At 46.1% G+C, this 25,227-nt stretch overlaps 1 protein-coding gene across 2 annotated transcripts in view; it reads left to right on the top strand.

Annotated features, from left to right (window-relative positions):
* The window catches only part of KIF16B (kinesin family member 16B), a 1,655,522-nt gene that overhangs the window by 992,275 nt on the left and 638,020 nt on the right, over positions 1-25,227 (top strand). For both annotated transcript variants that reach the window (XM_078649578.1, XM_078649577.1), the window contains exon 19: positions 3,900-5,255. In XM_078649578.1, the coding sequence (XP_078505704.1) occupies positions 3,900-5,255 (1,356 nt within the window). The remainder of the gene's footprint in view (positions 1-3,899; positions 5,256-25,227) is intronic.

The following is a 25,227-nucleotide window of genomic DNA, read 5'->3' as shown; positions in this document are numbered from 1 at the left end:
GCAGCAGGGTAGGGTGCTTCACCAAGGCCTGCACAATCTGCATCCCCATGTTTGAAGATTGAACGGCAGCAGTTGGCCTTCTCCGACCTGCCCCCTAGAGCATTGATAGTAGCCGGGCAATGAGGTGTCCCGCCACAAAATCAGTGTACGGCAGTCATTGGGACAAATTTATTGACTGGTGCGTCACACAACAAATTCAATTGTTACAAGCAAAGGTACCTGAAGTGCTGTTGTTTGTTCTCTCCCTAGCCCAGCAAGTTATTTAAATCACCTGCTGTGATGAGATTTTTGAAAGGTTTGCACCATTAGTTTACATCAAATCCCTTTGTGATGCCTGAGTTGGACTTGTACATAGTTCTAATTTATTTTGATGTGCGCCCCTTTTGAGCTGTCTTTTGAGACTTTTGGTATTAAAGACCGTCTTTCTCATCACCGCAACATTGGATAGATGCTTCTTATGAGCTCTAGGCTCTTTCTTTTAACCCACCTTATACCACTTTCTTCCCAGATAAGTTGGTGTTGAGGGCACGAACTTCCTTTGTATCAAAAGTAGTCACTCCTTTTTATGTCAGGCTGGCTTTCACCCTTCCGGCTTTCTTTTGTCCACCTCATCCATCTAAGGAGGAAGAGAGACTATTGTTTGGGCCCACGAGGACACTAAACTTTTATATTTATCCTGCCAAGGAGCATTGAGTGGATGACTAGCTCTCTCTAGGGGTTTTCCCAGGCATAAAATGGCAAGGCAGTGCAAAGACTGACTATTTCTCAATGGATTGTTCTCTACATAAAGATCTGTGTAGTTCTGGTGAATAAGTGGTCCCTAGAAGGCTTCTGGGGTCATTCTACCAGCTCCAAGGCTGGTACCACTGTGTTAGCATGCAGAGTTCCTATCTTCGGCATCTGTCAGACAGCTACTTGGATGTCTGTATACACACTTGTGAAGCACTACCGTTTTGACAGTCTAGTCCGTTGAGGGGGGCATTCCACCCTGTTGATCCTGCAGGCTCTTTTGGTATAAAGCCTGGACACAGACCCACCACTTTGGGAGGTACTGCTCTGGGATCTATTCACAAAGTGAGAAATCTGCGGTTAGTAGTATCCATCAGAAGAACAAGATACCTACCTTTGATAACCATCTTTCTGGTACATAATATATCTAACCGCGATTTCCTTACTGACTCTTCCCTAGTTTGTGAACTGGACTCTTTTCCCATCTAAGAAGGTCCTAGATTTGGAGATCTGCCCACTGTCCATGCCGATCTTGTCATGGGCTCAGCACCTGGGAATGCAGACAGCCTAGAAAGCAATGGAGACTAGTGCTCATGGATGACACTTGTATGTTGCTCCATTCGCCACTTCTGCGGTGGAAGTATGTTGGCGCACAGCGGCACAACGTCATCTATTCACACGCAGGAGTACTGCTTTAAAAGTGTCCAGATTCAGTCTGACACTTGAGGACTATTCAAAAGGAGATTAATTTGTGGTTAAATAGAGTGTATACACCAGAAAGAGTTTTACTGAAGGTAAGTGTTAGAACTGGAACCATTGGTGTGGGTCTCCCTTCCATTTATTTACTGTTGCCTCCTGTGTTTTTGCTGGTCTAGATGCTTTGGGCTATTTGCCAAAGTGCAAGTGCTCCCTATTGTAAATTGTTGTAATGGATTAGTGAATCCATGATTGGCTTATTTGATTTACTTGTCATACCCTAGTACAGTGCACCATGTGTGCCCAGGGCCTGTAAATTAAATGCTGCTGGTGGGCTTGCAGCACTGGTTGTGCCACCCACAGAAGCAGCTTGTAAAATATGGCTCAGGCCTGCCATTGCAGAGCCTGTGTGCAGTCTGGGACTGCCATGTCGACTTGGCAAGTGCACACACTTGCCAGTCCCTAAAACGTTCCTTTTCTACATATTAGTCACCCCTTAGGTAGGCCCAAGGGCTGGGTGCAGTGTATGTAAAAGGTAGGACGTGCCCTGATGTGTGTGGCATGTCCTGATAGTGAATTACAGCCGATTTCGTTTTTCACTATTGCAAGGCTACCTGTTCCCATAGGCCAGAATGGGTAGTTTGATTATAACATTTTATAATCCTAACTGACCCAGGGAACAAGGTAGAAATTCGAGTTTAGTATGCCGGAACTCAGAATGTTAAATACATCTTTTAGTGAAGGTGATTTTTACATTCTGCATTTGAAAATACCACTTTAACAAAGTAGGTATTTTCATGCCTAATCATCCAGTTGTCTCTGCTAGGTTTCTGTATTTCATATCTGGTTTGTGAGTGACAGGAGGCTCGAGAAGGGCTTGTCGCCAACAGTGTGATGGGTCAGGGCTGGGCTGGGCTGAATAGGACTTGCATTGAATAGAGAGTTGGGGGGGGGGGATTTCCTTTCACTGACCTGGGCCAGGTCTACTCTCAAACAATGTGGCTCCACCTCTTGCCAGGAAGCTGCATCCAGGAGGACAGAACTGGTTTTGGCTGTGAACAGACACCCTCTGCCTTCAGAGGACAAAGTATTTTGCAGTATAAATATTGGGGCCCAGACCCCAGAACTTTAGATCACTTCTGGGAATCAAGACGGACCTTTGTCAAGGAGAGAAAGCAAGGAAGCTGAAGGAGGAGACTGCCCCAGTGCTGGTTGCTATTTGGGGTTGACCTGCAGTGGTTACTCATTTCCGAGAAAAAGGAAAAGGAACTTTCTGTACGTTATCATCTTGAGGAAGATCTCCAAGGGCGTGAAACTGAGCTTGCCTCCTATCTAAAGCCACAGGGACACCAAGACTTCACCACCAGCTCCCCCTGAATTTCCATGCTGGGAATTCTGCCTGCAGAGAGGTGCCTGTTGCTGTTTTGGGCCCTCTGGAGACTGTGTGTTGCTGGGAGCTGAAAGCGCGACGCATCGAGGAAGAAGCATGTCGCCTCCGCAGCGGTTACCGCCGCATCGCCAAAGACGCATGTCGCTGCTGCTGCTGTTCACCGTTGCATCACCGACGAAGCACGTTGCAGCACCAGAAAAGCATGTCGCAGCTGCAGAGGTCGCCGTCGCATCACCAGAGAAGCGTGTCTCAGGGCCTGTCGTGGCTCAAGAGTTCACTGAGTAACCGCATGGCCGTCGGTTGTGCATGCATCGCATCCACGTTGTCGCATCAAAGACGCCATTTTGTTGCATCACACCGGATCGTCGCATCGATGGCGCCATCTTGTTGCATCGTCACCGGGCCGCAGTAAGAAACGACGCATCAACTCCCCACACAGCAAAGAAGCGATGCATCACCTCCCCTGCGCTGCAGTAAGGAACCAACGCATCCACTCCCCTGAGTGTAAGGAACGGCGCATCAACTTCCCTGCTACCCTTTTGTTTGTATTGCGTGATGCCTCCCAGGTACTTTGAGAAGTAAAATGTTGCATTGTCTACATTGAACTAAGCTATTTTCTACCATTTTAAAGACTTTTTTTTGATTGCAGTATTGTGGATTTTTGTCGTTTGGTCTTGTGTTAAGTCTAGTAAAGATTGCTTATTTTTCTAAACTGGTGTGGTGTCCATTTTTAGTGTTTTCACTGTATTACTGTATGTGTTCACAAATGCTTTACACGCAGCCTCTGAGATAAGCCTGTCTGCACGTGCCAAGCTACCAAGGGGGTGAGCAGGGGTTATCCTGGAGTGTACCCCCCTTTCCCTGACTAGAAGCAAGGGCCCCTACTTGGTCAAAGGTACCTCCCTCTGCCAACTAGAGACCCCAATTTCTAACAGTAAGTAACTTTTTCTTCAGTTCTAATGCCTTAACGAATATTAGACCTATTTCTTCCAAAGATTTTTAATGTAGTCTGTTATTGTTTGAGCACAGCTCAATAGTTTGTAGTGAGTTGCAATAAAACCAGTGGTTTGATTTTGTATTGCAGGCTGCTCATTAAAGAAATGGAAGAAAAACAGAGATCGGAAAAAGAGGAACTACAGAAAATGCAGCAAGAGGTAGAATTTCAACGAAAAGAAACTGAGATTGTTCAACTTCAAATCAGAAAACAAGAGGAAAGTCTGATACATCGAAGTATGGATATTGAAAGCAGGCTTAAAGATTTACTTGCTGAAAAAGAAAAGTTTGAAGAGGAGAGACTACGGGAACAACAGGAGATAGAACAGCAGAAGAAGAAGCAGGAGGAGGAATGTTTCTTTCGAGTTCATGAGGAACTGCAGAATCTGCAAGAAATTCATAACAAGGAGAAAGCGGAAAAGCTTGAAATATTTAAAGAGTTGGAAAAGCTTAAAAGGGAAAAGGATGAACAATACATCAAGCTGGAATCAGAAAAGAGAAGACTTGAAGAACAAGAAAAAGAACAACTAAAACTTGTTGCTCGTCTTGAAGAGCAGCTCAGAGAAAAACAGGAAATGATACAACTTCTAAAGGGAGGAGATGTGCAACAGTTTGAGGAGGAAAAAAAACTGCTAGAAGACATCAGAGAAGACCTCTTGAAAGCAAAAGAAGCCAGGTCTGAAGGCGAAGAAGATTCTGAAGAAGTTGAAAAAGCAACACACAGTTATATGAACTTTAAGAGGACACAGCTGAAGCAGTTGTCACGCTTGGAGGCAGATTTGGTTCTGCAAAGGGACTACCTGGAAAATGATGTAGCAGAAGACATTGAAACTATAAATCGTTTAAAGTTAACATATAAAGAGAATCTGAACCTCCTGGGTAATAACAGTGCACATGCTTTAGATGCTACCAAGCTGGTGGAAGAGACTGAAAAGATAAAACAAGCGGAGTACAGGCTGCAGTGTAAGGAACGGCAACTTCAGTATTTGAAGGGAAACAATTTGCCATCTTTGTTGGAAGAAAAGCAAAGAGCAGCTGAGGTCCTTGATAGTGGGCTACTTGGGTTAGACAACACTCTTTATCAGATTGAGAAAGAAATTGAAGAAAAGGAAGAACAACTTGCACAGTATCAAGCTAGATCTGATCAGCTCCAGCAGCTTCAGGAATCATTTGAATTTACTGCCAATATTGCTCGTCAGGAAGAAAAAGTTAGGAAAAAAGAAAAGGAAATTATTGAGTCAAAAGAGAAGCAGCAGCGGGAAGCTTTGGAGCAAGCTGTAGCCAAATTGGAAAGAAGGCACTCTGCCTTACAACGCCATTCTACCATTGACCTTGCAATAGAAGAGCAAAAGCGGAAGCTTGCATCACTTAACAACAGCAAACAGCAGGCTGGATTGCAGGCTAGCCTAGAGGCCGAGCAAAAAGCATTTGAAGAAGACCGAGAACGGTGAGGATTATTTGGAAGAATTGTGATTTTATTTAGATTATTTTATTTAAAACCAGTTTACATTAACTATAATAATAAGAAATGTTTCCATATGTATGTATGGACAGAATGTGTATAATTTTAAAGGTAATTTCAAATTGGTTTAATCAAATTTGTAGCCCTGCAAATTCCCAAAATGGTTGCGTATGGACATGTTTTTGTTCACATAGACAATGGTTTTTTTAAGTTACCTGGATAATACTGAATTTGCTTAATTACAGAAGTAGGCAAGTATTTATTTTCCTGAGAAAAGTTGAAAATTAAACACTCATGAAAACATGTATTTTGAATAATTTGTAAAATGAGGTGTTGTAAATTTCCAATTTAAATGCAACAGTGATTATGTCCCAAACAACAGTTTTCTGTCTTTTTTGTTTAAGCCATTCTACCTTAAAATGGATCAGATTGAGAGCGGTTAGTGATGGTTGTCTGCGTGTAGCAAGGGATCTTGTTGTGAACCATTGTATGGATCCCAGTTGCATTTTCTAGTCTGGTCCAGGGGCCAATTTTGCCCGAGAAATAGGGTAATCTGCTTGAATTAAAAAGTGCAGGTACATTTCTTACATTGTTTGGGACCCTGAATTGAGGTTTTAGTGCAAGTTCAGCTAGGACTGGTCGCAGCTGTCAGTTATAACTCAAAACATCACTATAGGTATTTAGGCAGACTTCATTTACTTTAAGATTCATTGCAGCCTTTTCATGATCTAATAAGTGGAGTTTTTTGAGACTTGCATTGGAGTAGAGGTCTAGGTAAAAAAAAGTAGGTACTGCTGTAGCGGAAAATCTGATGGATTAAAAGTAACTGTTAACCAACATTAGGGCTAACTCATCCGCCTCTTACTCCTAATGTGATACATCTCTACTGTTGTTTTAGAGGAGAGGAGAGCTGAACATCACATCAATTCTAATCACAAGCACTAATATACGATCACTCAATAATGAGAGTTTGGTATGAGTTAAAGGGTTTTATTAATAATCTTTTAGTAGTTCATATTTATTGTAGATCATATGATCAATTCCGATTAATCTCAGTCATCATTATATGAAAGAAATATAAAATCAATATTGATTAATCAAATTATATAACAAATGCATTAAAGCACGTTCTATAGAGAGAAGAATCCCTATTATAAGAATCGGGTGGCAATGGAGTTAGTCAGAACCCATAAAGAGTTCCAGTTCAAGAGATTGAGAAAAGCATGGAGCTTTAGTATTAAAGTTAGCTCAAATAGATCAAATGATCAAAGCAGAACTTCCTATAAAAAGAGGTTCAGTTAAATCAGTAGAATCTTAAAGCAATGCTACATAAAATCTAGGTTTGTAAAATGTTCAAAAAAGAGTGGGACAAAAAGAAGTGTAACTTACTTTAGGAACATACAGTAAATAGACATCACATTCTGAAGCTTTGCAACATGATGCTCTTCTCGCCTTCCGTCAGCCTAACAGTGTTAAATGCTCTCCTGGGTACAGGATTAATCCTCGTCTTCTCACAGAAATACAATAGTCCACAGACAGCAATGTTACGTTTGCAGCTAAGTTATAAGGCTTATATATATGTGTGGATTTTGCCTCGTTCAGGCCTACTTTCCCACATATTCACTACATCCTTAACCTTATAAAGGCTCTAAATAATTATCTATATAAAAGTCAAAACATCTGTATTAATGAAAAGAAAGCATTTAGCAGAACCACCATTGATTGGAAAAAACAAGTTAGTTAAAAAGTCACTTTTTAAATTCTGCATTTCAATGTATTAATTCTTCATCACCCCATTGAATGACAACAACTAATCATGAGTTACCAGTGGTCTGTAATTTGTAAATAGAAAATGTTGTGGAAATACTTTAAAACATTTAAGTAACTTTTATTTACTATGCAAAAACATGTTTATGGAAAGGTCAAGAATTAGCTTTTTATGCGTATTTAACATTTCTATTGACGTTTGTTTTTCAAGCAGCGTTGCTTTATCCATTTGAGGCCTAATTCGAATATATATAATAGCTTACAACTTTTATGCTTTTTAAACACATTATTTTCATCAACTCCTCAACACACGCTCCATCCACAAGCACGCCGTCGAACTGTGGGACCTTCTCGACACATCAGCACCAGACGTCGCCTTCCTCACGGAAACCTGGATGAACGCCTCCCCGGCCCCCGACATCGCCATAGTCATCCCGGACGGCTACAAGATCACCCGGAAGGACTGCTTCAACCAAACCGGAGGAGGAATCGCCATCATCTACAGAAACACCATCAACATCACGACCATCACCGAAGACACACTCTCCGCCGCCGAACACCTACACTTCCAGATTCACACTGATCCCAAGACCACCCTTAGAGGAACACTCATCTACAGACCCCCGGGCCCACGCACACTATTCAGCAAAACCATCGCCGACCTCATCAGCCCGCACGCCCTAGCCTCACCAGAATACATCCTCCTCGGGGACCTGAACTTCCACCTGGAGAAAAGCAACGACAACACCACCACCACCCTACTCAACAACCTCGCCAGCCTCGGACTCAAGCAACTGGTCAACACCCCCACCCACATCGCTTGCCACACGATCGATCCCATCTTCTCCGCCAGCAACCACGTCTCCTTCATCCACTCCACTGGACTACACTGGACCGACCACAGATGCATCCACTTCACCTTCAAAAAGAATACATCCCACCACCGCAGGCAACAAATCCCCCGTAGATGCTGGAACAAAATAACCACAGACCAGCTCATCTCATCACTGAGCCAGAACCCGCCAGCCAACACCACCAACACCAATGACGCAGCCAACAACCTCGCACAGTGGATCACCAACTGCGCCGACGACCTCGCACCACTGAAGAACCCCCCAGGCATGACCGGCAACAGGAAAATTCCATGGTTCACAGACGCCCTCAAAGAATCAAAGAAATCCTGCCGAACCCTTGAAAAACCTGGCGCCACGAACGTACAACAGAAAACATGACTGCCCTCAAGATCGCCACCCGCGAACACTACCAGCTGATCCGCACCACCAAAAAGACATCCTTCAAAGAGCGACTAGACAACAACACCCACAACAGCAAGGAACTCTTCAACATCGTCAAAGAGCTCTCCAACCCCAGCGCCAGCAACAACGACATCACACCGTCACAAGAACTCTGCAACTCCCTCGCCACGTTCTTCCACCAAAAGATCGCAGATATACAAAACAGCTTCGGACCCCAGACTCCGCCTCCAGCCACTGAACCAGCGACCCCCACCACCACCCTCAGCGCCTTGACCCCAATCAGCACGGAAGACACCACCAGCGTCGTGAACTCCATCCACTCCGGCTCCCCCTCGGACCCATGCCCCCATCATATCTTCAACAAAGCCGACACCATCATCGCACCCCAGCTCTGAAACGTCATAAACATCTCGTTCACGTCAGCCGCCTTCCTCGAGAGCTGGAAGCACGCAGAGATCAATGCCCTTCTGAAGAAACCCACAGCGGTCCCCAAAGACCTCAAGAACGTCCGCCCCATCTCTCTTCTTCCCTTCCCAAGTCATCGAGAAGACCGTCAATAAACAGCTGACTGCTTTCCTTGAAGCAAACAACTCGCTCGACCCATCCCAGTCCGGATTTTAAGCCAACAACAGCACCGAGACTGCCCTCATCGCAGCCACCTACTAAATCAGGACCCTGATGGACAACGGAGAAACAACCGCCCTCATCCTCCTGGACCTCTCGGCAGCCTTCGATACCGTATGCCATCGCACCCTAATAACCCGCCTCTTCAACACTGGGATCCAAGGAAAGGCCCTAGACTGGATCACCTCGTTCCTCTCCGACAGAACGCAGAGAGTCCGCCTCCCTCGTTTCCGCTCAGAAACCACCGAAATCATCTGCGGCGTACCCCAAGGCTCCTCGCTCAGCCCAACCCTCTTCAATATCTACATGAGCCCCCTCGCCGCAATCGCACGCAAACACAGCATCAACATCATCTCCTACGCCGACGACACCCAGCTGATACTCTCCCTCACCAAAGACCCAGCCACCGCCAAAACCAACCTACAGGAAGGAATGAAAGACGTCGCAGAACGGGTGAAGCTCAGCCGCATGAAGCTGAACTCAGACAAGACGGAGGTCCTCATCCTCTGACAATCCCCATCCGCCTGGGATGACTCCTGGTGGCCATCAGCACTGGGCTCCGCACCGACACCCTCGGACCACGCACGCAACCTGGAATTCATCCTGGACTCCTCGCTCACGATGACCAAGCAAGTCAATGCCGTCTCGTCATCATGTTTCAACACCCTGCGCATGCTCCGAAAGATCTCCTTGTGGATCCCCACCGAAACCAGAAAGACGGTCACCCAGGCCCTTGTCACCAGCCGACTGGACTGCGGAAACGCCCTATACGCCGGAACCACCCCCAAATTTCAGAAAAGAATACAACGCATACAGAACGCCTCCGCACGACTCATCCTCGACATCCCTCGCCACAGCCACATATCCGCCCACCTCAGAAACCTGCACTGGATCCCCGTCAACAAGAGGATCGCATTCAAGGTTCCTCACCCACGCACACAAAGCGATCCACAACATGGGCCCCGAATACCTCAACAACCGCCTCTCGTTCTACACTCCCACCCGCCAGCTCCGCTCCGCCGGCCTCGCCCTCACCACCGTCCCACGGATTTGCAGAACCACCGCCGGAGGAAGATCGTTTTCCTACCTGGCAGCCAAAACATGGAACTCCCTCCCCGCACACCTACGAACGACCCAGGACCATCTCACCTTCAGGAAACACCTCAAGACCTGGCTTTTTGAGCAGTAGCAAACCCCCCCCCCCCCCCCCCCCCCCGCTTTTCCAGCGCCTTGAGACCCTCACGGGTGAGTAGCGCGCTCTATAAATGTTTTGATTGATTGATTGATCAAAGCTTGCATGTTAATTGTGCACATTTATTATAAATTATATTATTTTCTTGTTGTTTTTTTAAATCCCTGTCTCGGTTACACCATATGATGGTTATTTTAACAATCACTTTTTTTCACAAATTAATCTTCAGGGTTCACTCTCACTTTCAGTTAAGTTGTAGTGTAGTTCTTATATTCCCATAGGCTCTGCGCATTGGAATCCTGTAGTTTAGACGTAGGACTGAAGTCGACTAGGTCTCTACTGAATATACTAGACTTAATTGTGTGTGTGCCAGCTAGCTAAGAGGACACTAGAAACTTTCTCGAATGAACAAGAAGGGATTAGTTTCTGACAACTGCTTAAAACATGACAACTTTGTTTCCCAAGAATAAAAAATATATCTCTAGAGTTGCGGAAACAATAGATAGTTATTTCACTCAGTCAATCGTGCATACTTTGTTTCACCAGAGGTGCAGAGAAATAGAGAGACGGGCGTTTTCAATAAAATATATTTATTGAACAGTCTTCTTTCTCAAGCATAAGAAATTAACTGCTGCAATCGTAATACTTGCGGTAAAGTACAAAGTGTACAGTACGAAGAGTATTATAAAATAATATTGTAAAAGCATGATATGGTTTCTAAGCCATAAAATACACAAAATGCACAAAATACATACAGTGATAAATAATGACTAAAATACTCAACTGGTGCTTCTAAAATACCCCTACCCCGGTGTACCTAACCTAGGTCTAGTACAAGGGAAGAAGTAAGTAAGGCGTAGCCTAGTTTTAGTATTCTTTGCCAAGAATCTAATCCAAGAATTCTCTTAGGGTCTAATCAGCTCCGTACCTTGGTTTTTAGAATGTAGGAGGTCTGGTATCTCTCTCTCCGGACTCAATTTCACAGCAACCCGCAAGGGTAGCCTGGAAACACTGGAGCTGGACTTCTCAGCAGGAGAAAGTACAGCGTCTTTCAGTGCGTCATCTGGAGGGTCGGCTTCCTTCGGCACTTGCTGCAGCAGGGCGCGTCTGTCAAGTAGATGGTCGAACTGCTCCAAACCACCCTGTGTTTGTTTGGACAAGTGTGGGCATATTTATACCTTGAAGGTGCCGAGTTTGACGTAAGATTGGACATAATAAGGTCATTAGAGACTTAATTCTCTGAAAACTCCATGAGTTCTTGGATAAATTAATATTCATGCAGGGGGAAGTCCCTGACTGCTGAAAGCGGGTTTTTCCAAGAAATCGTTATTGATTTTCGGAACTAGTGGAAGTAGCCAAGCCGTATTAGGACTACTTGAGCTATGTCTTAATATGGTTATGATTTCAATGCCTATATAAGGATACGATATTTTATACCTATATAAGGACATGAATTGGGAAAATTACACTAGGTCCTGAAACGATATACAACAAAGTATTATCTCTTTCTTTTAAAACTATCATCTTTTTTTGCCTATCTGTATTCATCACAGATATGATAATTGAATGCTAATTCCCTTTCTAATCATCTGTCTCCTTCTCTGATCTTTCTTCAGTTAATAGAAAATCTACAACCTTGGTAAAAATCGAACAAGGTCAGTCTGCAAATCCCTACAATTAATATTAGCCCCTTCGATGCGCCTGTTGTCCAATGATAGTCGCAAGCACTATCTCCGTAGTTCTGCGCATGTCCGTTGGCCGACGCGGTCTCACTCACTCAATAAAACCGCTGCGGTTAGTACAGATATAGCCCTAATAATCCATTTTCCAGCTGTTGCAAACCCATTTCCAATTACTGAATTTACTTTGCCTACATTTTCTAGAACACTAGGTATCCCTAATGGTTCTAGTTCAGGTTTGAGGTTAGAAATGTTCTTTGTGAATTTTTCCTACTTTCGTCGGGTATGTACGAACAACAATGCTAACCTTTCAGCATCTTCCAGACATCGTCCCTCTCTGCGAGCAAAATGTCTAATGCTAGGCATTTTTGTAAAATCATGGATCTAATAGCCACTAATTCTGTATTTGCAATTAATAAAGCTCCAAAAGAACTACTTGCCGGTTTGTCAACAACTTTAAAAACATTTGAATTTTCTAATCATTTTTAAAAAATCCTACTGTTAGTATGATTGTTCTAAACATGTCTCTAACTATTTGTGTTCCATCTCCTATGCTACATGTATGTCTGTGAGATAGTGCTGTTTTTAATGCCTCTATACTATATAAATGATACATTATAGGAAGAGTATAGGAAGCAGCAAAGCTAAGTAGCTAATACCCTGCCAGTCAGCTGGCAATACAGAAAAGGCATTCTGTCCACAAATGAAATAAACTCCAGGAATGACTGTTTCTTCTTCTTGTACAATTTGCAATGTACCCCCCAAAATTTCATGTGTGTTTACAACTACTAATTCATACATGCCTACTTCTACTTTGGGTTCTTCGTTTATAATCACATATTTTCCCTTTTTGTCTGGTCTAATTTCAATTTTGAATAGAACATTTTCTTGTTAAATTCATCTTCTTTCTTCCAAACGTTTTTCTAAACCTCTTCCTCTCTATTTTTACTGAGTGAAATGTTAGTATTTCTTCCCTTTAATGTGAGGATGAATACTTTAATTGGAGGTCTCATTAGGCAGGTTGTTTCTGTACACCGTAACACTATAGGCATGGATGGTCTTAAATATTACCAAGCTGTGTCCATTTCTTTTGCTTATGGGTTTAAATTCACCCTCTTCACTAATGCAACTCTTGAAAGGACTAAGTAATAATTTAAGCAAAAATATTCAAAGTGTTCTTTCCTATATCCTAAGGTAAGCAAAATACTACATGTTATTGCATGTGACAAAGGTATATAGTGATGTCACTTACTCTGCAGCTGATGAAGGTAAGTGGGCACTGACATAACATAACAGTACTTTGCGTCTATTTGCCTGTGTGTATACTTGCACTAATCTAGAATAAACGTTAGTAGAGTAATCTTCTTTCATGTAACTCACAAATTAAGTCTTTAATTTTGTGTCATCTATTGCATGTGCGAATGTTGTAGTTTCAGGCGTGGATATAGTCTTCTGTGTCTCCGATGTCAAATAAACCCTAATTATGTTATAATCCCTAATATGGTTCCTAAAAATGTAATACCCACAATATTCTTGCATCTATCTCTATTTAGAAAACCCCTTTCTCTGTAGTCAGTTTGTCAAGCAAAATTATAGCAGCACTATTTCACATTTCCTTTTCCATATTTTCTTAAAGCAGTTTCTTGAATTATTTTCTGTACTTATTTCGTTTTAAGCTTTGTTTACAATTGTCTTCCTATAGTTATCCCTAACTCTACTCCGTCTTCTTCTAAGTATGTTATCTCTACTGTTCTTTAGCAGCATTGGGCCTAGGAAAATCTCCTTTAAACAAAACAAAAAAATTCAGTCTTTTACCCTTTTTCACCCAACAATGACTCTCAAGCCTTATTTTCTTTTCAGAAATCTTTCCAAACCGCTTTTTCCAAAATTTGTTTTCAATAGGATGTCCAGGAGTTTCAAACAATTCTGATCTCAAAGGAAGCTATTTTTCCTCTAGCTTATTTAACACTTGATCAGTGTAGTATGTCCAGTCTGGTGCAGAGTACCTCCGAAAAGGCACTCTTGCTCTTTTCAAACTTTTAGATTTTTGCTGATCACCTTATGTGTTGCTTATCCTGCTTGACAAACCAACATTGCAAAGGGTTCCACAAAGTAAACCGATGTTGGAGCGGTACAGGGACTGAAGTACAAAAAGAAGAAAAACAACCCACTTCAAATGTAATGCTCTATATAAATAGTCAAATTCAAATGTTAATAACACCGAAAACCTTTTTGTATTGAATAAATCAAATGGCACGGAGTCGGACCGACGTCGACCGGCCACCGATCCTGCGCCGATGGGTACTTTAGTACCCCTGTTCCACCTTTGTTTTTTAGGCCAGATTGGCAACCAAAAGAGGGTGAAGAGGACTGGGAGGGGTCTGGAGACCCATTAACTGACCAGTTGGAGTGTGATCTGGACTGGAGAGAGGAGGTGGGGGATGCCAATGGTGAAACCTTCCCAGACCTTGGCATGTTGTCTCCTACCGTGGCCAAGGAGGAAGGAGCTTCTTATGCAGTGGTGTTGCATAGGGCAGCCGAGGCTCTCAACCTCGAGCTATCTACAGTGCCGGTCAGGACTAACCTCCTGACAGAGATGCTTCAGCCGGCAGCGAGCTCTTCGGAGCCCCTGCTGCCATTTAATGAAGCCCTAACTGACATCCTTTTGGGCACCTGGTCCAAGCCCTAAACAAGGGTTCCTGTGGGTAGGATGATTGCCAAACGCCACCACCTGGCTCTGGGCAACTCCACTTTCCTCTCCCAGCACCCCCCCGAGAGCTTGGTGGTCTAAGCCTCGAGGTCCAAAGGTACATTCCCTAACGCTCCACCTGATAGGGAATCCAAAAAGCTGGACCATCGCATGTCTGGTGGGCCATTACACCCACTCTGTTTGGGATACAGTAGCACAGGTGCTGCCCCAGTGCCCGGAGGAGGTCCGGGCCGTACTCTCCTGTGCAGTTGCTGAGGGGAGAGACACATCCAAGTTTACTGTTCGATGTGGACTGGACACCGCCGACTCTCTAGGCAGGACGATGTCAACGTCGGTAGCCCTTCGTTGCTACGCCTCGCTGAGGTCGACTGGTTTTTCTGGGGATGTCCAAGCTACCCTAATGGACATGCCCTTTGATAGCCGTCACCTGTTCGGCGGCAAAGCAGACAACGTGCTAGAGCGCTTCAAGGACTCTCTGTCTATGGCCGAGTCCTTGGGCCTCTGCAATATAGCCTGGCCCGGGCCCAGGGCCAGTCCCCCTGCCCATTTTTCCACCATGGGCTCGATTAGCTGGACCAGAGAGCAGCTTATCCAATTTAGCTCTGACACCTGCTCACCGCTTGCTCGCTGCCCTCCGAGTTCTCTGGAAGGTCGAACTTTCAATTGTCCTCACTGCGGTCTGACCATTCCTTCCTGGGGTAAACGTGCACTTGCATCTGCCACCTCATTTAAGTGCACTCGTTCCCCACTAAAACTGAAGGCCGGACTAGTCAACTGCCGCTCGCTTCCAAGCCATGCGAGCGAAATTTGGACTTTACTGGTCTCTCAGGGATGGGATATACTGCTCCTCACAGAATCCTGGATAAAAGACACCTCCAATCCGGATATTCATTTAGCCACCCCCTGACTACCTTTTCATGGGTATTAACCGAGAAGGAAAACGGGTGGTGGCCTTGCTATTATCTTGAAATCCCATTTGCGATTGACTATAAAAAAACTTTCGAATATTGGGCTGATTGAAGCCTTGTATTTCACCATTTCTGACTCAGCTGCTGTTTTTTTGACTGGTATCCTAGTGTATAATCCTCCAAGGGCCTCTGCCCCTTCATTAACGCAGCTTGTACATCTTATGGCGGATCTGTCCCTTAAACATCCGCACTTTATAGTTTTAGGTGATTTCAACCTGCACGCTGAAGATCCCTCTTGCGCCCAGGCTACTCAATTATTGGATACCATGCAAAGCTTGGGTATCCCTCAATTGTCCATGGGCCCGACGCATATTGCGGGCCACACTTTAGATCTAATTTTCTCGAATCTCCCTGGTACCATAGTCCATACTTCCCTTCCCCTTACCTGGTCCGACCATTATCTTCTCCCGTTTGATCTCATGTTCCCGGTTGTATCGAATCCGGTGGAACTTGGTAGGGATTATAGGAGAAAATGGCATCTAGTTAATTGTACGGCTCTAAAGCCCGCTTTCTCGTGTCCCCTGGACCCACTAACTGAGGACATCGATGCAAGTGTTACTCAGTTTAACTCGTCCCTATTATCGGCCATTGAGGTCATTGCCCCTCTGCAGCCAATCTCCTCTGTTAGATCTCGCCCTTCTGCCCCATGGTTCTCTCCAGCTTTGCGTGAGGAAAAAAGCCGCTGTAAAAAATTAGAACGCAGCTGGCGACTCGACTATAATCTAGAAGCAAAAAGCACTTATAAAGCTGCTTTAAAGAATTTCATTAAACTAAAAAAGTCTACTATGAGAGAATTCTTTGCCCTACTAATTAAAAATGCAGAGAATTCTGCTAAAACTCTTTTTAACATTGTAAAAGACTTTATCAAACCTCCTGCTATGACTCCTCAGAACCCCTCTAATCAGATTTTATGTAATGGCTTGTCTGACTATTTTCAAGACAAAATTGAGAAAATTACGTCCTCCTTCCCACCTGCTCTCCCATCTGAATTATCCCCTTTTACTGTTGAGAACAAGGATTCTACCGCACCATTACTGGTGGCTTTTAGGGAGCTCACCACTGAGACTGCACTTAAATTACTCATTCAGTGCAAATCTGGTTCTCCTTTGGATACAGTCCCGCCCAAGGTGATGAATAGCCTAGCTCCCCTTCTGATCGAGCCCCTCATTTCTATCTGGAATTCCTCATTACGTCTGGGCCAATTTCCAACGGCTTGGAAGGAGGCCATGCTGGTTCCCATCCTGAAGAAGGCGGATGCGGACCCGGCACAATTTTGCAATTACCGCCCTATTTCCCTTCTCCCTAAACCAGCGAAGGTTCTGGAAAAGGCAGTTCAATTGCAACTTGCAGACTACTTGGAGACTAATTCTTTACTACACGATTCCCAGTCGGGTTTCAGAACTGGTTTCAGTACTGAGACAGCGCTCCTGGAGGTCTCTGAGACCATTCGAGAGTGTGTGGATGGGGGCGAGGAGGCCATGTTGGTCCTCCTCGACCTATCCGCCGCATTCGATACGGTGTCCCATAAAATACTACTGGATCGCCTGCAGCAGATTGGATTGGGTGGTCCCGCTCTGTCATGGATCAGCTCCTTTCTTAAAGGCAGAACGCAGAGGGTACTTCTTAGACCATTCCAATCTGAGAGTAAGCCCCTTGTTTGTGGAGTCCCGCAGGGCTCTGCGCTGAGTCCATTGTTCTTCAATGTCTATCTGGCCCCGTTGGCTAAGGTGGTTGAGGCATGGGGAGTCAGAGTGATCTCGTATGCTGATGATACACAGCTAATGTTCTCTTTCAGAGATCACTCTGACTCCAGCTTCGCCAACTTTCGACACTGTCTTGGCGAAATTTGTTCTTGGATGACTGCTAACCATTTGAGACTCAATACCGATAAGACGGAGGTCCTGTTTTTTAATCAGAAAATCCCAATACCTCCTAAAGTGTGGTGGCCGACGGTGCTCAATCCCCCTCCTATTCCTGTTCAAACTGTTCGCAATTTGGGCTTTCAGTTTGACGATGCCCTCTCGTGTAAAACTCAAATTAACACGGTTACGGCAGCCTGTTTTTGGAAATTACGCATGATGAAAAAGATCTTTCCATTTCTGCCCTTGGATGCCCGCAGAACGGTGACTCATGCCCTAGTAACGTCCCACCTAGATTATGGCAACAGTCTTTACGCTGGGGCCCCCCTGTATCTAATTGAACAACTTCAGATCGTCCAGAATGCGGCAGCAAGGCTGATTGGCAACATCCCTCACCGTCAGTCGGTGGCACTCTACCGCAAAGAGCTACATTGTCTCTCTATCTCCAGTCGCATCCAGTTCAAGATGTTGACCCTAGCCTTCCGGGCCCTTAACGGGTCAGGACCTAGCTACTTACGAAAGAGACTAGTTCTGTCCCAATCTGTTAGATCTTTACGGTCTAACAATTTACGTCGTCTCATTGTGCCTCGGTTCCGTCGCTCCAGAATGGGCGGAAGAGGTTTTACAGTTATGACGGCTAAACTTTGGAACAATCTTCCTCTTGACCTGAGGTTCACCCCGTCTGAATCACTCTTTCGCAGCCGACTGAAGACCTGGTTATTCTCCTCTGTATAGGCGTTCCTTCCTTTTTAGCATGCAGTCTACAGCGCCGGGACACCCCCTTTGGGGGTAGCCGTGCGCTCTCTAAAAAAAAAAAATATATATATATACATATATATATATATATAGGGGACCCCCTCTAAAGGTTAGGCTTTCAGGCTAGGGAGAAGAGGGGAAAGAACCAAAGAACACTAAATATGCTCCCTCATAGCCTATCTGTTCCTTATAGCAAGGACTTAGTCTCTCTTGGGCTATCTCATGCATATAATCACAACAGTAACACTTGACATTTAAATTCTCATAACTTTTATTATTTCATTGCTTTATATACTTTACTAGCAGCCCGCCCCGACGTTGTCCGGGAGCAACAGGCTTTCCCGACCCCCGCCCGCCCCGACATTGTCCAGGAGCCCGGCCCCCGCCCGGCCCGTCCCCCGTCTGCCCCGACCCTCGCCTGCCCCGACATGGGTCCCCTTACCTCAGCCGCCGCTCCTCCCGCCTGTCCGCTGCTGATATACTGCTTTAAATATGTCTGTTCTTCTTTGCAGAGGTGTACAGCTGACCAATCCATTCTACAGAGTGTACATTGGCTGGGAAAGCTTACATCATAGCTAATAATCTTTTTGGCCTAGAGGTGTGTTAATGATTGCTGTTTCACCATAAAAACACGGGATCATTCTCTTTTCTCCTGCAGCCCGGTCCCTCGCCTGCCCCGACATGGGTCCCCTTACCTCAGCCGCCGCTCCTCCAGCGTGTCCGCTGCTCGCACTGCCGCTGGCCTGTCCGCTGCTCCTCACGTCACCACTCCTCCCCCGCGCCATGTCCGCCGCTCCTTTTCGCCCTCCTGGACGCCGCTCCTTCCCGCGGTCCTGACGTGAGCACGCACGTCGCGGCCGGCGCTACTTCGGAGGGACTACTTTTTTTTCTGTAAATTTTTTAAATAACGTTTTTTTAAAAATTTATATAGCCTATAACCATCTACACACCCTGACGATTCCAACGGTGTATCGGGTGTGTGGATTGGCGCTGTGGTTCCCGAGTTTACCCACCTCAAAGCTTCAAAGTTTTTCCTTTATTATAGTAGTATAGATAACAATTCACTTTTATTTATCTTTTTTTCTTTTTATATAATCACTTTTGTGATTATATGCATGAGGTAGCCCAAGAGAGACTAAGTCCTTGATATATTAAACAGATAGGCTATGAGGGAGCATATTTAGTGTTCTCAAGTCCTTGGGCCTCTCCACCGTCTGCCCTGCGTAGTCTGCTTTTCTCCCCTTTCGTGGCTTCGGAAGGAGTTCCCCACCACGTTCCACCCAGAGCCACATGCCGGCGCAAGCTGCTCAGCCCCTGTACGGCCGGGGATGTGGGACCCTCTGTCATGGGTCTGTGGGCCAGCGAGTGAGCCAGACCACCACCGCCCCCTCTGCAGCAGCCTCCAAACCCTCCTAGTCCGACCTTTCAGGGCCACCAATCCCCAGTGGGCGGCAAGGTTCACCATCACCTCCCCTCTGGCGCACCATCACGTCGGTCAGGTGGGTTTTGTAAATAGTTCGAAGGGGCTACTCCCTCCCCTTTGACACTACCCCTCCATCCATGCTGCCTCAGCACCATTGCTTGTCAGAGGATCATCTGGCCCTTCTCCAACAGGAAGTTTCGGCTCTCTTGGCCATGGGAGCCATGGAACCAGTTCCTGCCCAAAAATGTGGTTGTGGTTGCTATTCCCACTACTTTTGGTGCCCAAGAAGGACAAAGGCCTGCGTCTTATCTTGTATCTCAGGAATATCAACTGCTTACTCTGAAAGGAGAAGTTCAAAATGTTGCCAATACTTAAGGTTCTGTCTGCCTTTGACCTTGGAGACTGGATGGTAGTCTTGGACTTGCAGAACGCTTACTTTCACATCCCCGTCCTGCCGGCCCACCGGCGTTATCTGCGGTGCACAGTAGGCCACGAGCGCTCTCGGTTTACCGTGCTCCCCTTTGGCCTTACCAGCGCCCTCGGGTGTTCACGAAAGTGATGGTGGAGGTCGCAGCTCATCTGTGCAGATCAGAGGTTCCAGTCTTCCCCTATCTCAACGACTGACTGTTGAAGGCGGGCTCACCCCAGGAGGTCGTCTCCCACCTCCAGACTACAGTGGACCTCCTGCACTCGTTGGGGTCCACTATAAACGTGCCGAAATCACACCTCTCAGAAGCTACTTTTCATCGGAGCGGTTCTGGACACAACACAGATTCGGGCTTATTCTCCGGAGCAGCGAGTCCTAGATATTCGGGCTATGAGTCTGATCTTTCAGCCTCTATTCTGGGTTTCAGTCAGAATGACCCAGATGCTGCTGGGCCTCATGGCCTCCTGCATCCTGCTGGTGGATCATACCTGGTGGCATATGCGGGCTCCCTACCCTGTCACATTTCTGGGCTTGCTCCTTGTTTCCCCACGTTCTCTCGGCACATACTAATGGCTTTGTGAGCCAGCTATGATGGCTGGTGTGCCTATTGTTGTGGGCTCTTCCTCCTCTGCCTCACACTCCTCCTCGTGGTTGGATTTTTTTGGGGGGGCATCGGGTGATAGGTGTATTTTTGGGTTTGTCGCCACGCTGTTACTGACAGCTCTGTTGGTGGCTGTCTCTCTCGCTGGTGTGCACCATCTTGCTTCCTCTAGCCTCTGAGGGACACAGTTGCTGTCTCCCTGCGTATTTCAATTTGGTTGTCTCTGGCGGTGGGCCAGTTACAAGGGGGAGGAGTATTTGTTTTGATCTCGGTTTTGAGTTTCCTCTCATGTGTATCCTCTGATTGTGCTGTCCTCTGTTTCATTCCCTCTCTTTTTCTGTCTGCTGTCGTTGCCAATGGGTGACCATTGGGTCACAGACCCCATTAATTTTGCAGTCCCTTGGGCCTTGGCCATCTGCTGCTGACCTTTGCTTCCAGGCACCCTATGAGAGGGCAGATTTCTGCCTCCAGACCCAGTGACACTCTGAGGACGGTTCATAGTGGGCGAAATGCTGCTCCTCCTGCTTTCTGTTACTCTCATAGCAGGGAGGGCCGGACGCTCCACTCAGCACTGGTTGTTCAACTCCTTGGTAAGATTTTTCCGCTATTTGATATTTTTTTCTCAGTTCACTTAACCTGCTGCCTATGTTTCCACAGTGGCTCTGTGTATTCTTTTTACTGCCCTATGCGTGGGCATTCTTTGCCGAGCTTTTTTTCTGATCCACAGGGGACCTGCATCTGTTTGTTCCTGAGGGGACAGAAAAGGGAAGATTAGGGTGCCATCGCAGCTAGAGCACCCATATTGGCTATCCCGAGTTCTGAGGTAACTCAGTCAAGAGTGGGCTGACGAGCCCCTTTAGGATGTTGGTTGGAGGGACTGGTGGAGGGTTGGTGATTAGCATCCCCTCCATATTGACATATTGCATATTGGAGCAGATCATAGTAATAACGGTATTGATCACTCTGTGCATCATGATCTACATTTGTTCAGCGTGCTGTGCAGCCTTTACTGCAAACTGTGCCCGCTGCATGCCTAGAGGTAGTAGGACAAGACACCACACACATGAGGATGAAGGGACAGAGATGAAATTGAGCAAGATTCCATTTTGTGATTTGGTATTAGGTGGAGCAATGTAGAAGCCAGCCTTGCTATATGATACCATATGTTTGAAGTTTGTTCCTTAGGCCCTGCTAAGTTACCACAGGAATCTCTGCCCAAAATGGTTGTACGTTTCCATTTTGTCTTAAGTAAAACTTTTATTGTAACACAAGGCTTGCACAAGAAGGATCCGAAAATAGAAAAGCTTAGCTACACATATTTCAGCATATTGTATTTCACAATGCTTCTGATACGTGTTATGGAAAAGTACGAACATAATACCTTGTCTTACAGTGGAAAGTCCCCAAAGCTGCCTACTTGTCAGCAACAGTGTATTTCGGACCATAGATGGTATAGCGCAGCTTTGGCAGTTGCCAATTGGTCAAATGACCCATGCTTAATTTGTGTTACGTATATTATGATGCTGCATCCTTTGTGGTTTGGGCCTATAAAAGTTGTCCGGAACGTCACATCCTTGGACAATCAGTGACTTTGCTGATGTCTCCGTGCTGCACGTTAATACATTGTTTGATGGTCCCAAATAAACTTTGCTATCTTTTGTGCTGACAGAGATTTGTATTCTTGTTATTATTTCTTATTTCAGCTCCTACAGTGGGACCTGAAGTTTCAGTGGGCACAGCATCAGGGGAATCCGTCCGATTTTGTTCAGCTCTCGGATGGCACTGCATGTCCATTGCAGTTGTGGCTAACGAACCAGGATTGGGTCAACAGCAGATCCCCCTTCCTTCCCCAACCGTAGTATGCAGTGGTGACAGATGCATCACTTCTAGGGTGGGGTGGCCACATGGGAGTGGCAGGGATCTGAGGCCTTTGGGCTCCACATATACCTTCTGGAGCTTCGGGCGATCCGTCTTGCACTGAAAGCATTCATTCCCTCTGTACCGGGAAGAGTGGTGCAGGTGTTTACGGACAACACCGCCGTCATGTGGTACTGCAACAAACAGGGCAGGGTGAGGTCGTGGACCCTATGTCAAGAGGCTCTCAGTCTCTGTACTTGGCTGGAACATCAGGGCATATCCCTTGTTCTTCAACACCTGGGGGGTTCACTGAATGCCAGGGCAGACAAACTGAGCCGCAGGTGCTTAATGGATCACTTTTGGCATCTTCACTCCGTGATGGTACAAGGTCTCTTTCAGCAGTGGGGAGAGCCTTGGTTAGATCTATTCGCCATCGAAGAGAATGCGCAATGTCAGCAATTCTGCGAGTGTTAATGTCCAAGGCAGCACTTCCTAGGCAACGCTTTTTGACGATAGAGGAGTTGCGGTCTTCCATACGCCTTTCCGCCTATACCAATTATGCCAAGAGTGCTGAAGAAGATCAAGCACTACCGGGCCCATGTCATTCTTGTGGCTCCGGATTGAGCACAAAGAGTCTGGTATCCCGAGCTGTTACACATGGCCATCGATCCTCAGATCAGACTGCCTCTTCAGGAGGATCATCTGTCAAAGCAGCAGGGGACGGTCCTCCACCCGAACCTCTCCCGTCTCCACCTCCTTGCGTGGAGTTTGAGCGAGGACAGTTGACGGCCTTTGACCTTCCTCCTGATGTAATGTTATCTTGGTAGCCAGGCATCCCTCCACTAAGACGGTATACACCTGCAGATGGTACACATTTGTGGCATGGTGCACAGCAAAGGCTGTGGATCCCCTTTCTGCCCCTCTTTCTGAGGTTCTCTTGTTCCTCCTGTCTTTGACCCAGCAGGGATCTGCTCTGGGCACTCTAAAGGGCTACCTCTCTGCCATTTCAGCCTTCCTGAACAGCCTTCTCTTTTCAAGTCACCTGTTGTAAATAGATTCCTTAAGGGCATTACTCATCTTTTTCCTCTAGTTCCCTTTGTAATGCCTCAGTGGGACTTGAACTTGGGTCTTACCTACCTCGTGTACACTCCCTTTGAGCCGCTACATAACTGTCCTCTCAGGCTCATTTTGAAAACGTCCTGTCTGGTGGCCATCACCTCTGCAAGCAGGGGGAGTCAGCTACAAGTTCTTTCTTCCAGGCCTCCCTTTCTGGCTGTCCATCCGGCAATGGTCGAGACCTTCCTTTCTTCCCAAGGTGGTTGCTTCTTTCCACATTGGCGAAACCATCACTTTGCCCACTTTCATTCCGCCTCCACATCCTTCAAAAGAGGAAGAGAGGCTCCACTGTCTGGATCCAAAACATGCGCTTTCCTTCTACTTGGATCGCACCAAACCATTCCGGGTGGATGACCAGCTCTTTGTTGATTTCGTGGGCACCAAAAAAGGTAGGGCCGAGCACAAACGTACCATCTCTTAAGTGGGTTATTTTGTGCATTAAAGCTTGCTACTCTTTGGCGTAGGAGGAGCCTCCGGTGGGACTGCGCACACATTTCACCAGAGCCGACGGCAGCTATCATTGCTTTGGGATGGGGAGTTCCCCTCAATGACCTCTGTCAGGCAGCTATGTGGGTATCTCTGCACACATTCACAAGACATTAGTCCGGAGAGATGGCTTCTTTGGCCGTTCTGTTCTCCAGGACCTTCTGGTGTGAACTTGGTTCGCAGACCCACCTCCGGGGTTGGTATTGCTGGAGTATCTATTCTAAGGTAAGGAATCTATAACTAATTGTCTCTTTTAGATGAACAAGTTACTTACCTTCGGTAACGATAAATCTGTAAGAGACCTAGATTATTTATAGATTCTGTACCGCCCCACCCATCCTCCCCGTTCTGCGACCTGACTTCTAGGGTTAGGAAATCCATTTCAAGGCCCTAGTTTTGTGCACAAGTGGTCAGTGTCTTGCATGGCTCTGCGGTTCTGGCATGGAATGTTGTGTAAAAGAACTGACATGAGCGCTATGGCAGCGTCTTAAGTACCTACCGCTACATCATCCCGGCGACCACGACTCCAGTGACGAACACGGAGCTGACCAACGCCACCTTTTGACACGCAGGGGTACTGGTGACAAAAAATTCTCCGGATCCAGTCTGACGCCTGGGGGTAATTCTAAGGTAAAGACTCTATAACTAATTTATGTTTATTACAGATATATTGTTACCAAAGGTAAGTAACTTGTTCTTCGGGTGCAGAACTCCCCCCTGCTGGTGTGACTGAAGATCTTCTCGAAGAGACGTCCTGATCAGAGGATCGCTGGACGGATATGTTCCACAGCTTGGGATACCAAACTCTTCAAGCCCAATCTGAAACAACATGAATGAAGTGATCCAGTCATTCCTGATAGTCTTGAGAATTCTGAGCAGGAGTGGTATTGCAGAAAGGCATACAGGAGGCCTGAGCTCCACTGTAGATGAAAGTGTCTGAGTGAGAGCTGACTTGGAAACTCCAGCCTGCAGAACTGCTGACATTGTGTGTTTTTGGGACTGGTGAACAGGTCTAACCAAGGCTCTTCACACTCTTGGAAGACACCTTGTGCCACCTCCAGGTGAAGACTCCACTCGTGATCCGCTAGGCATAGACAGCGGAGTTGATCTGTTCTGGTGTTCAGAGAGCCTGCCAGGTGTTGAACCATCAGGGATATGCCCTGATGTTCCAGCCATGTCTAGAGGAGCAAGGCCTCTTGACATGGTCCATGACCCCACTCGCCCTGTTTGTTGCTT

Source organism: Lissotriton helveticus, chromosome 6, assembly GCF_964261635.1.
Source record: "Lissotriton helveticus chromosome 6, aLisHel1.1, whole genome shotgun sequence".
In the NCBI taxonomy this organism is placed as follows: domain Eukaryota; kingdom Metazoa; phylum Chordata; class Amphibia; order Caudata; family Salamandridae; genus Lissotriton; species Lissotriton helveticus.
The sequence above is the reverse complement of the archived record's forward strand: the minus strand, read 5'-3'. Positions and strand labels throughout refer to the sequence as shown.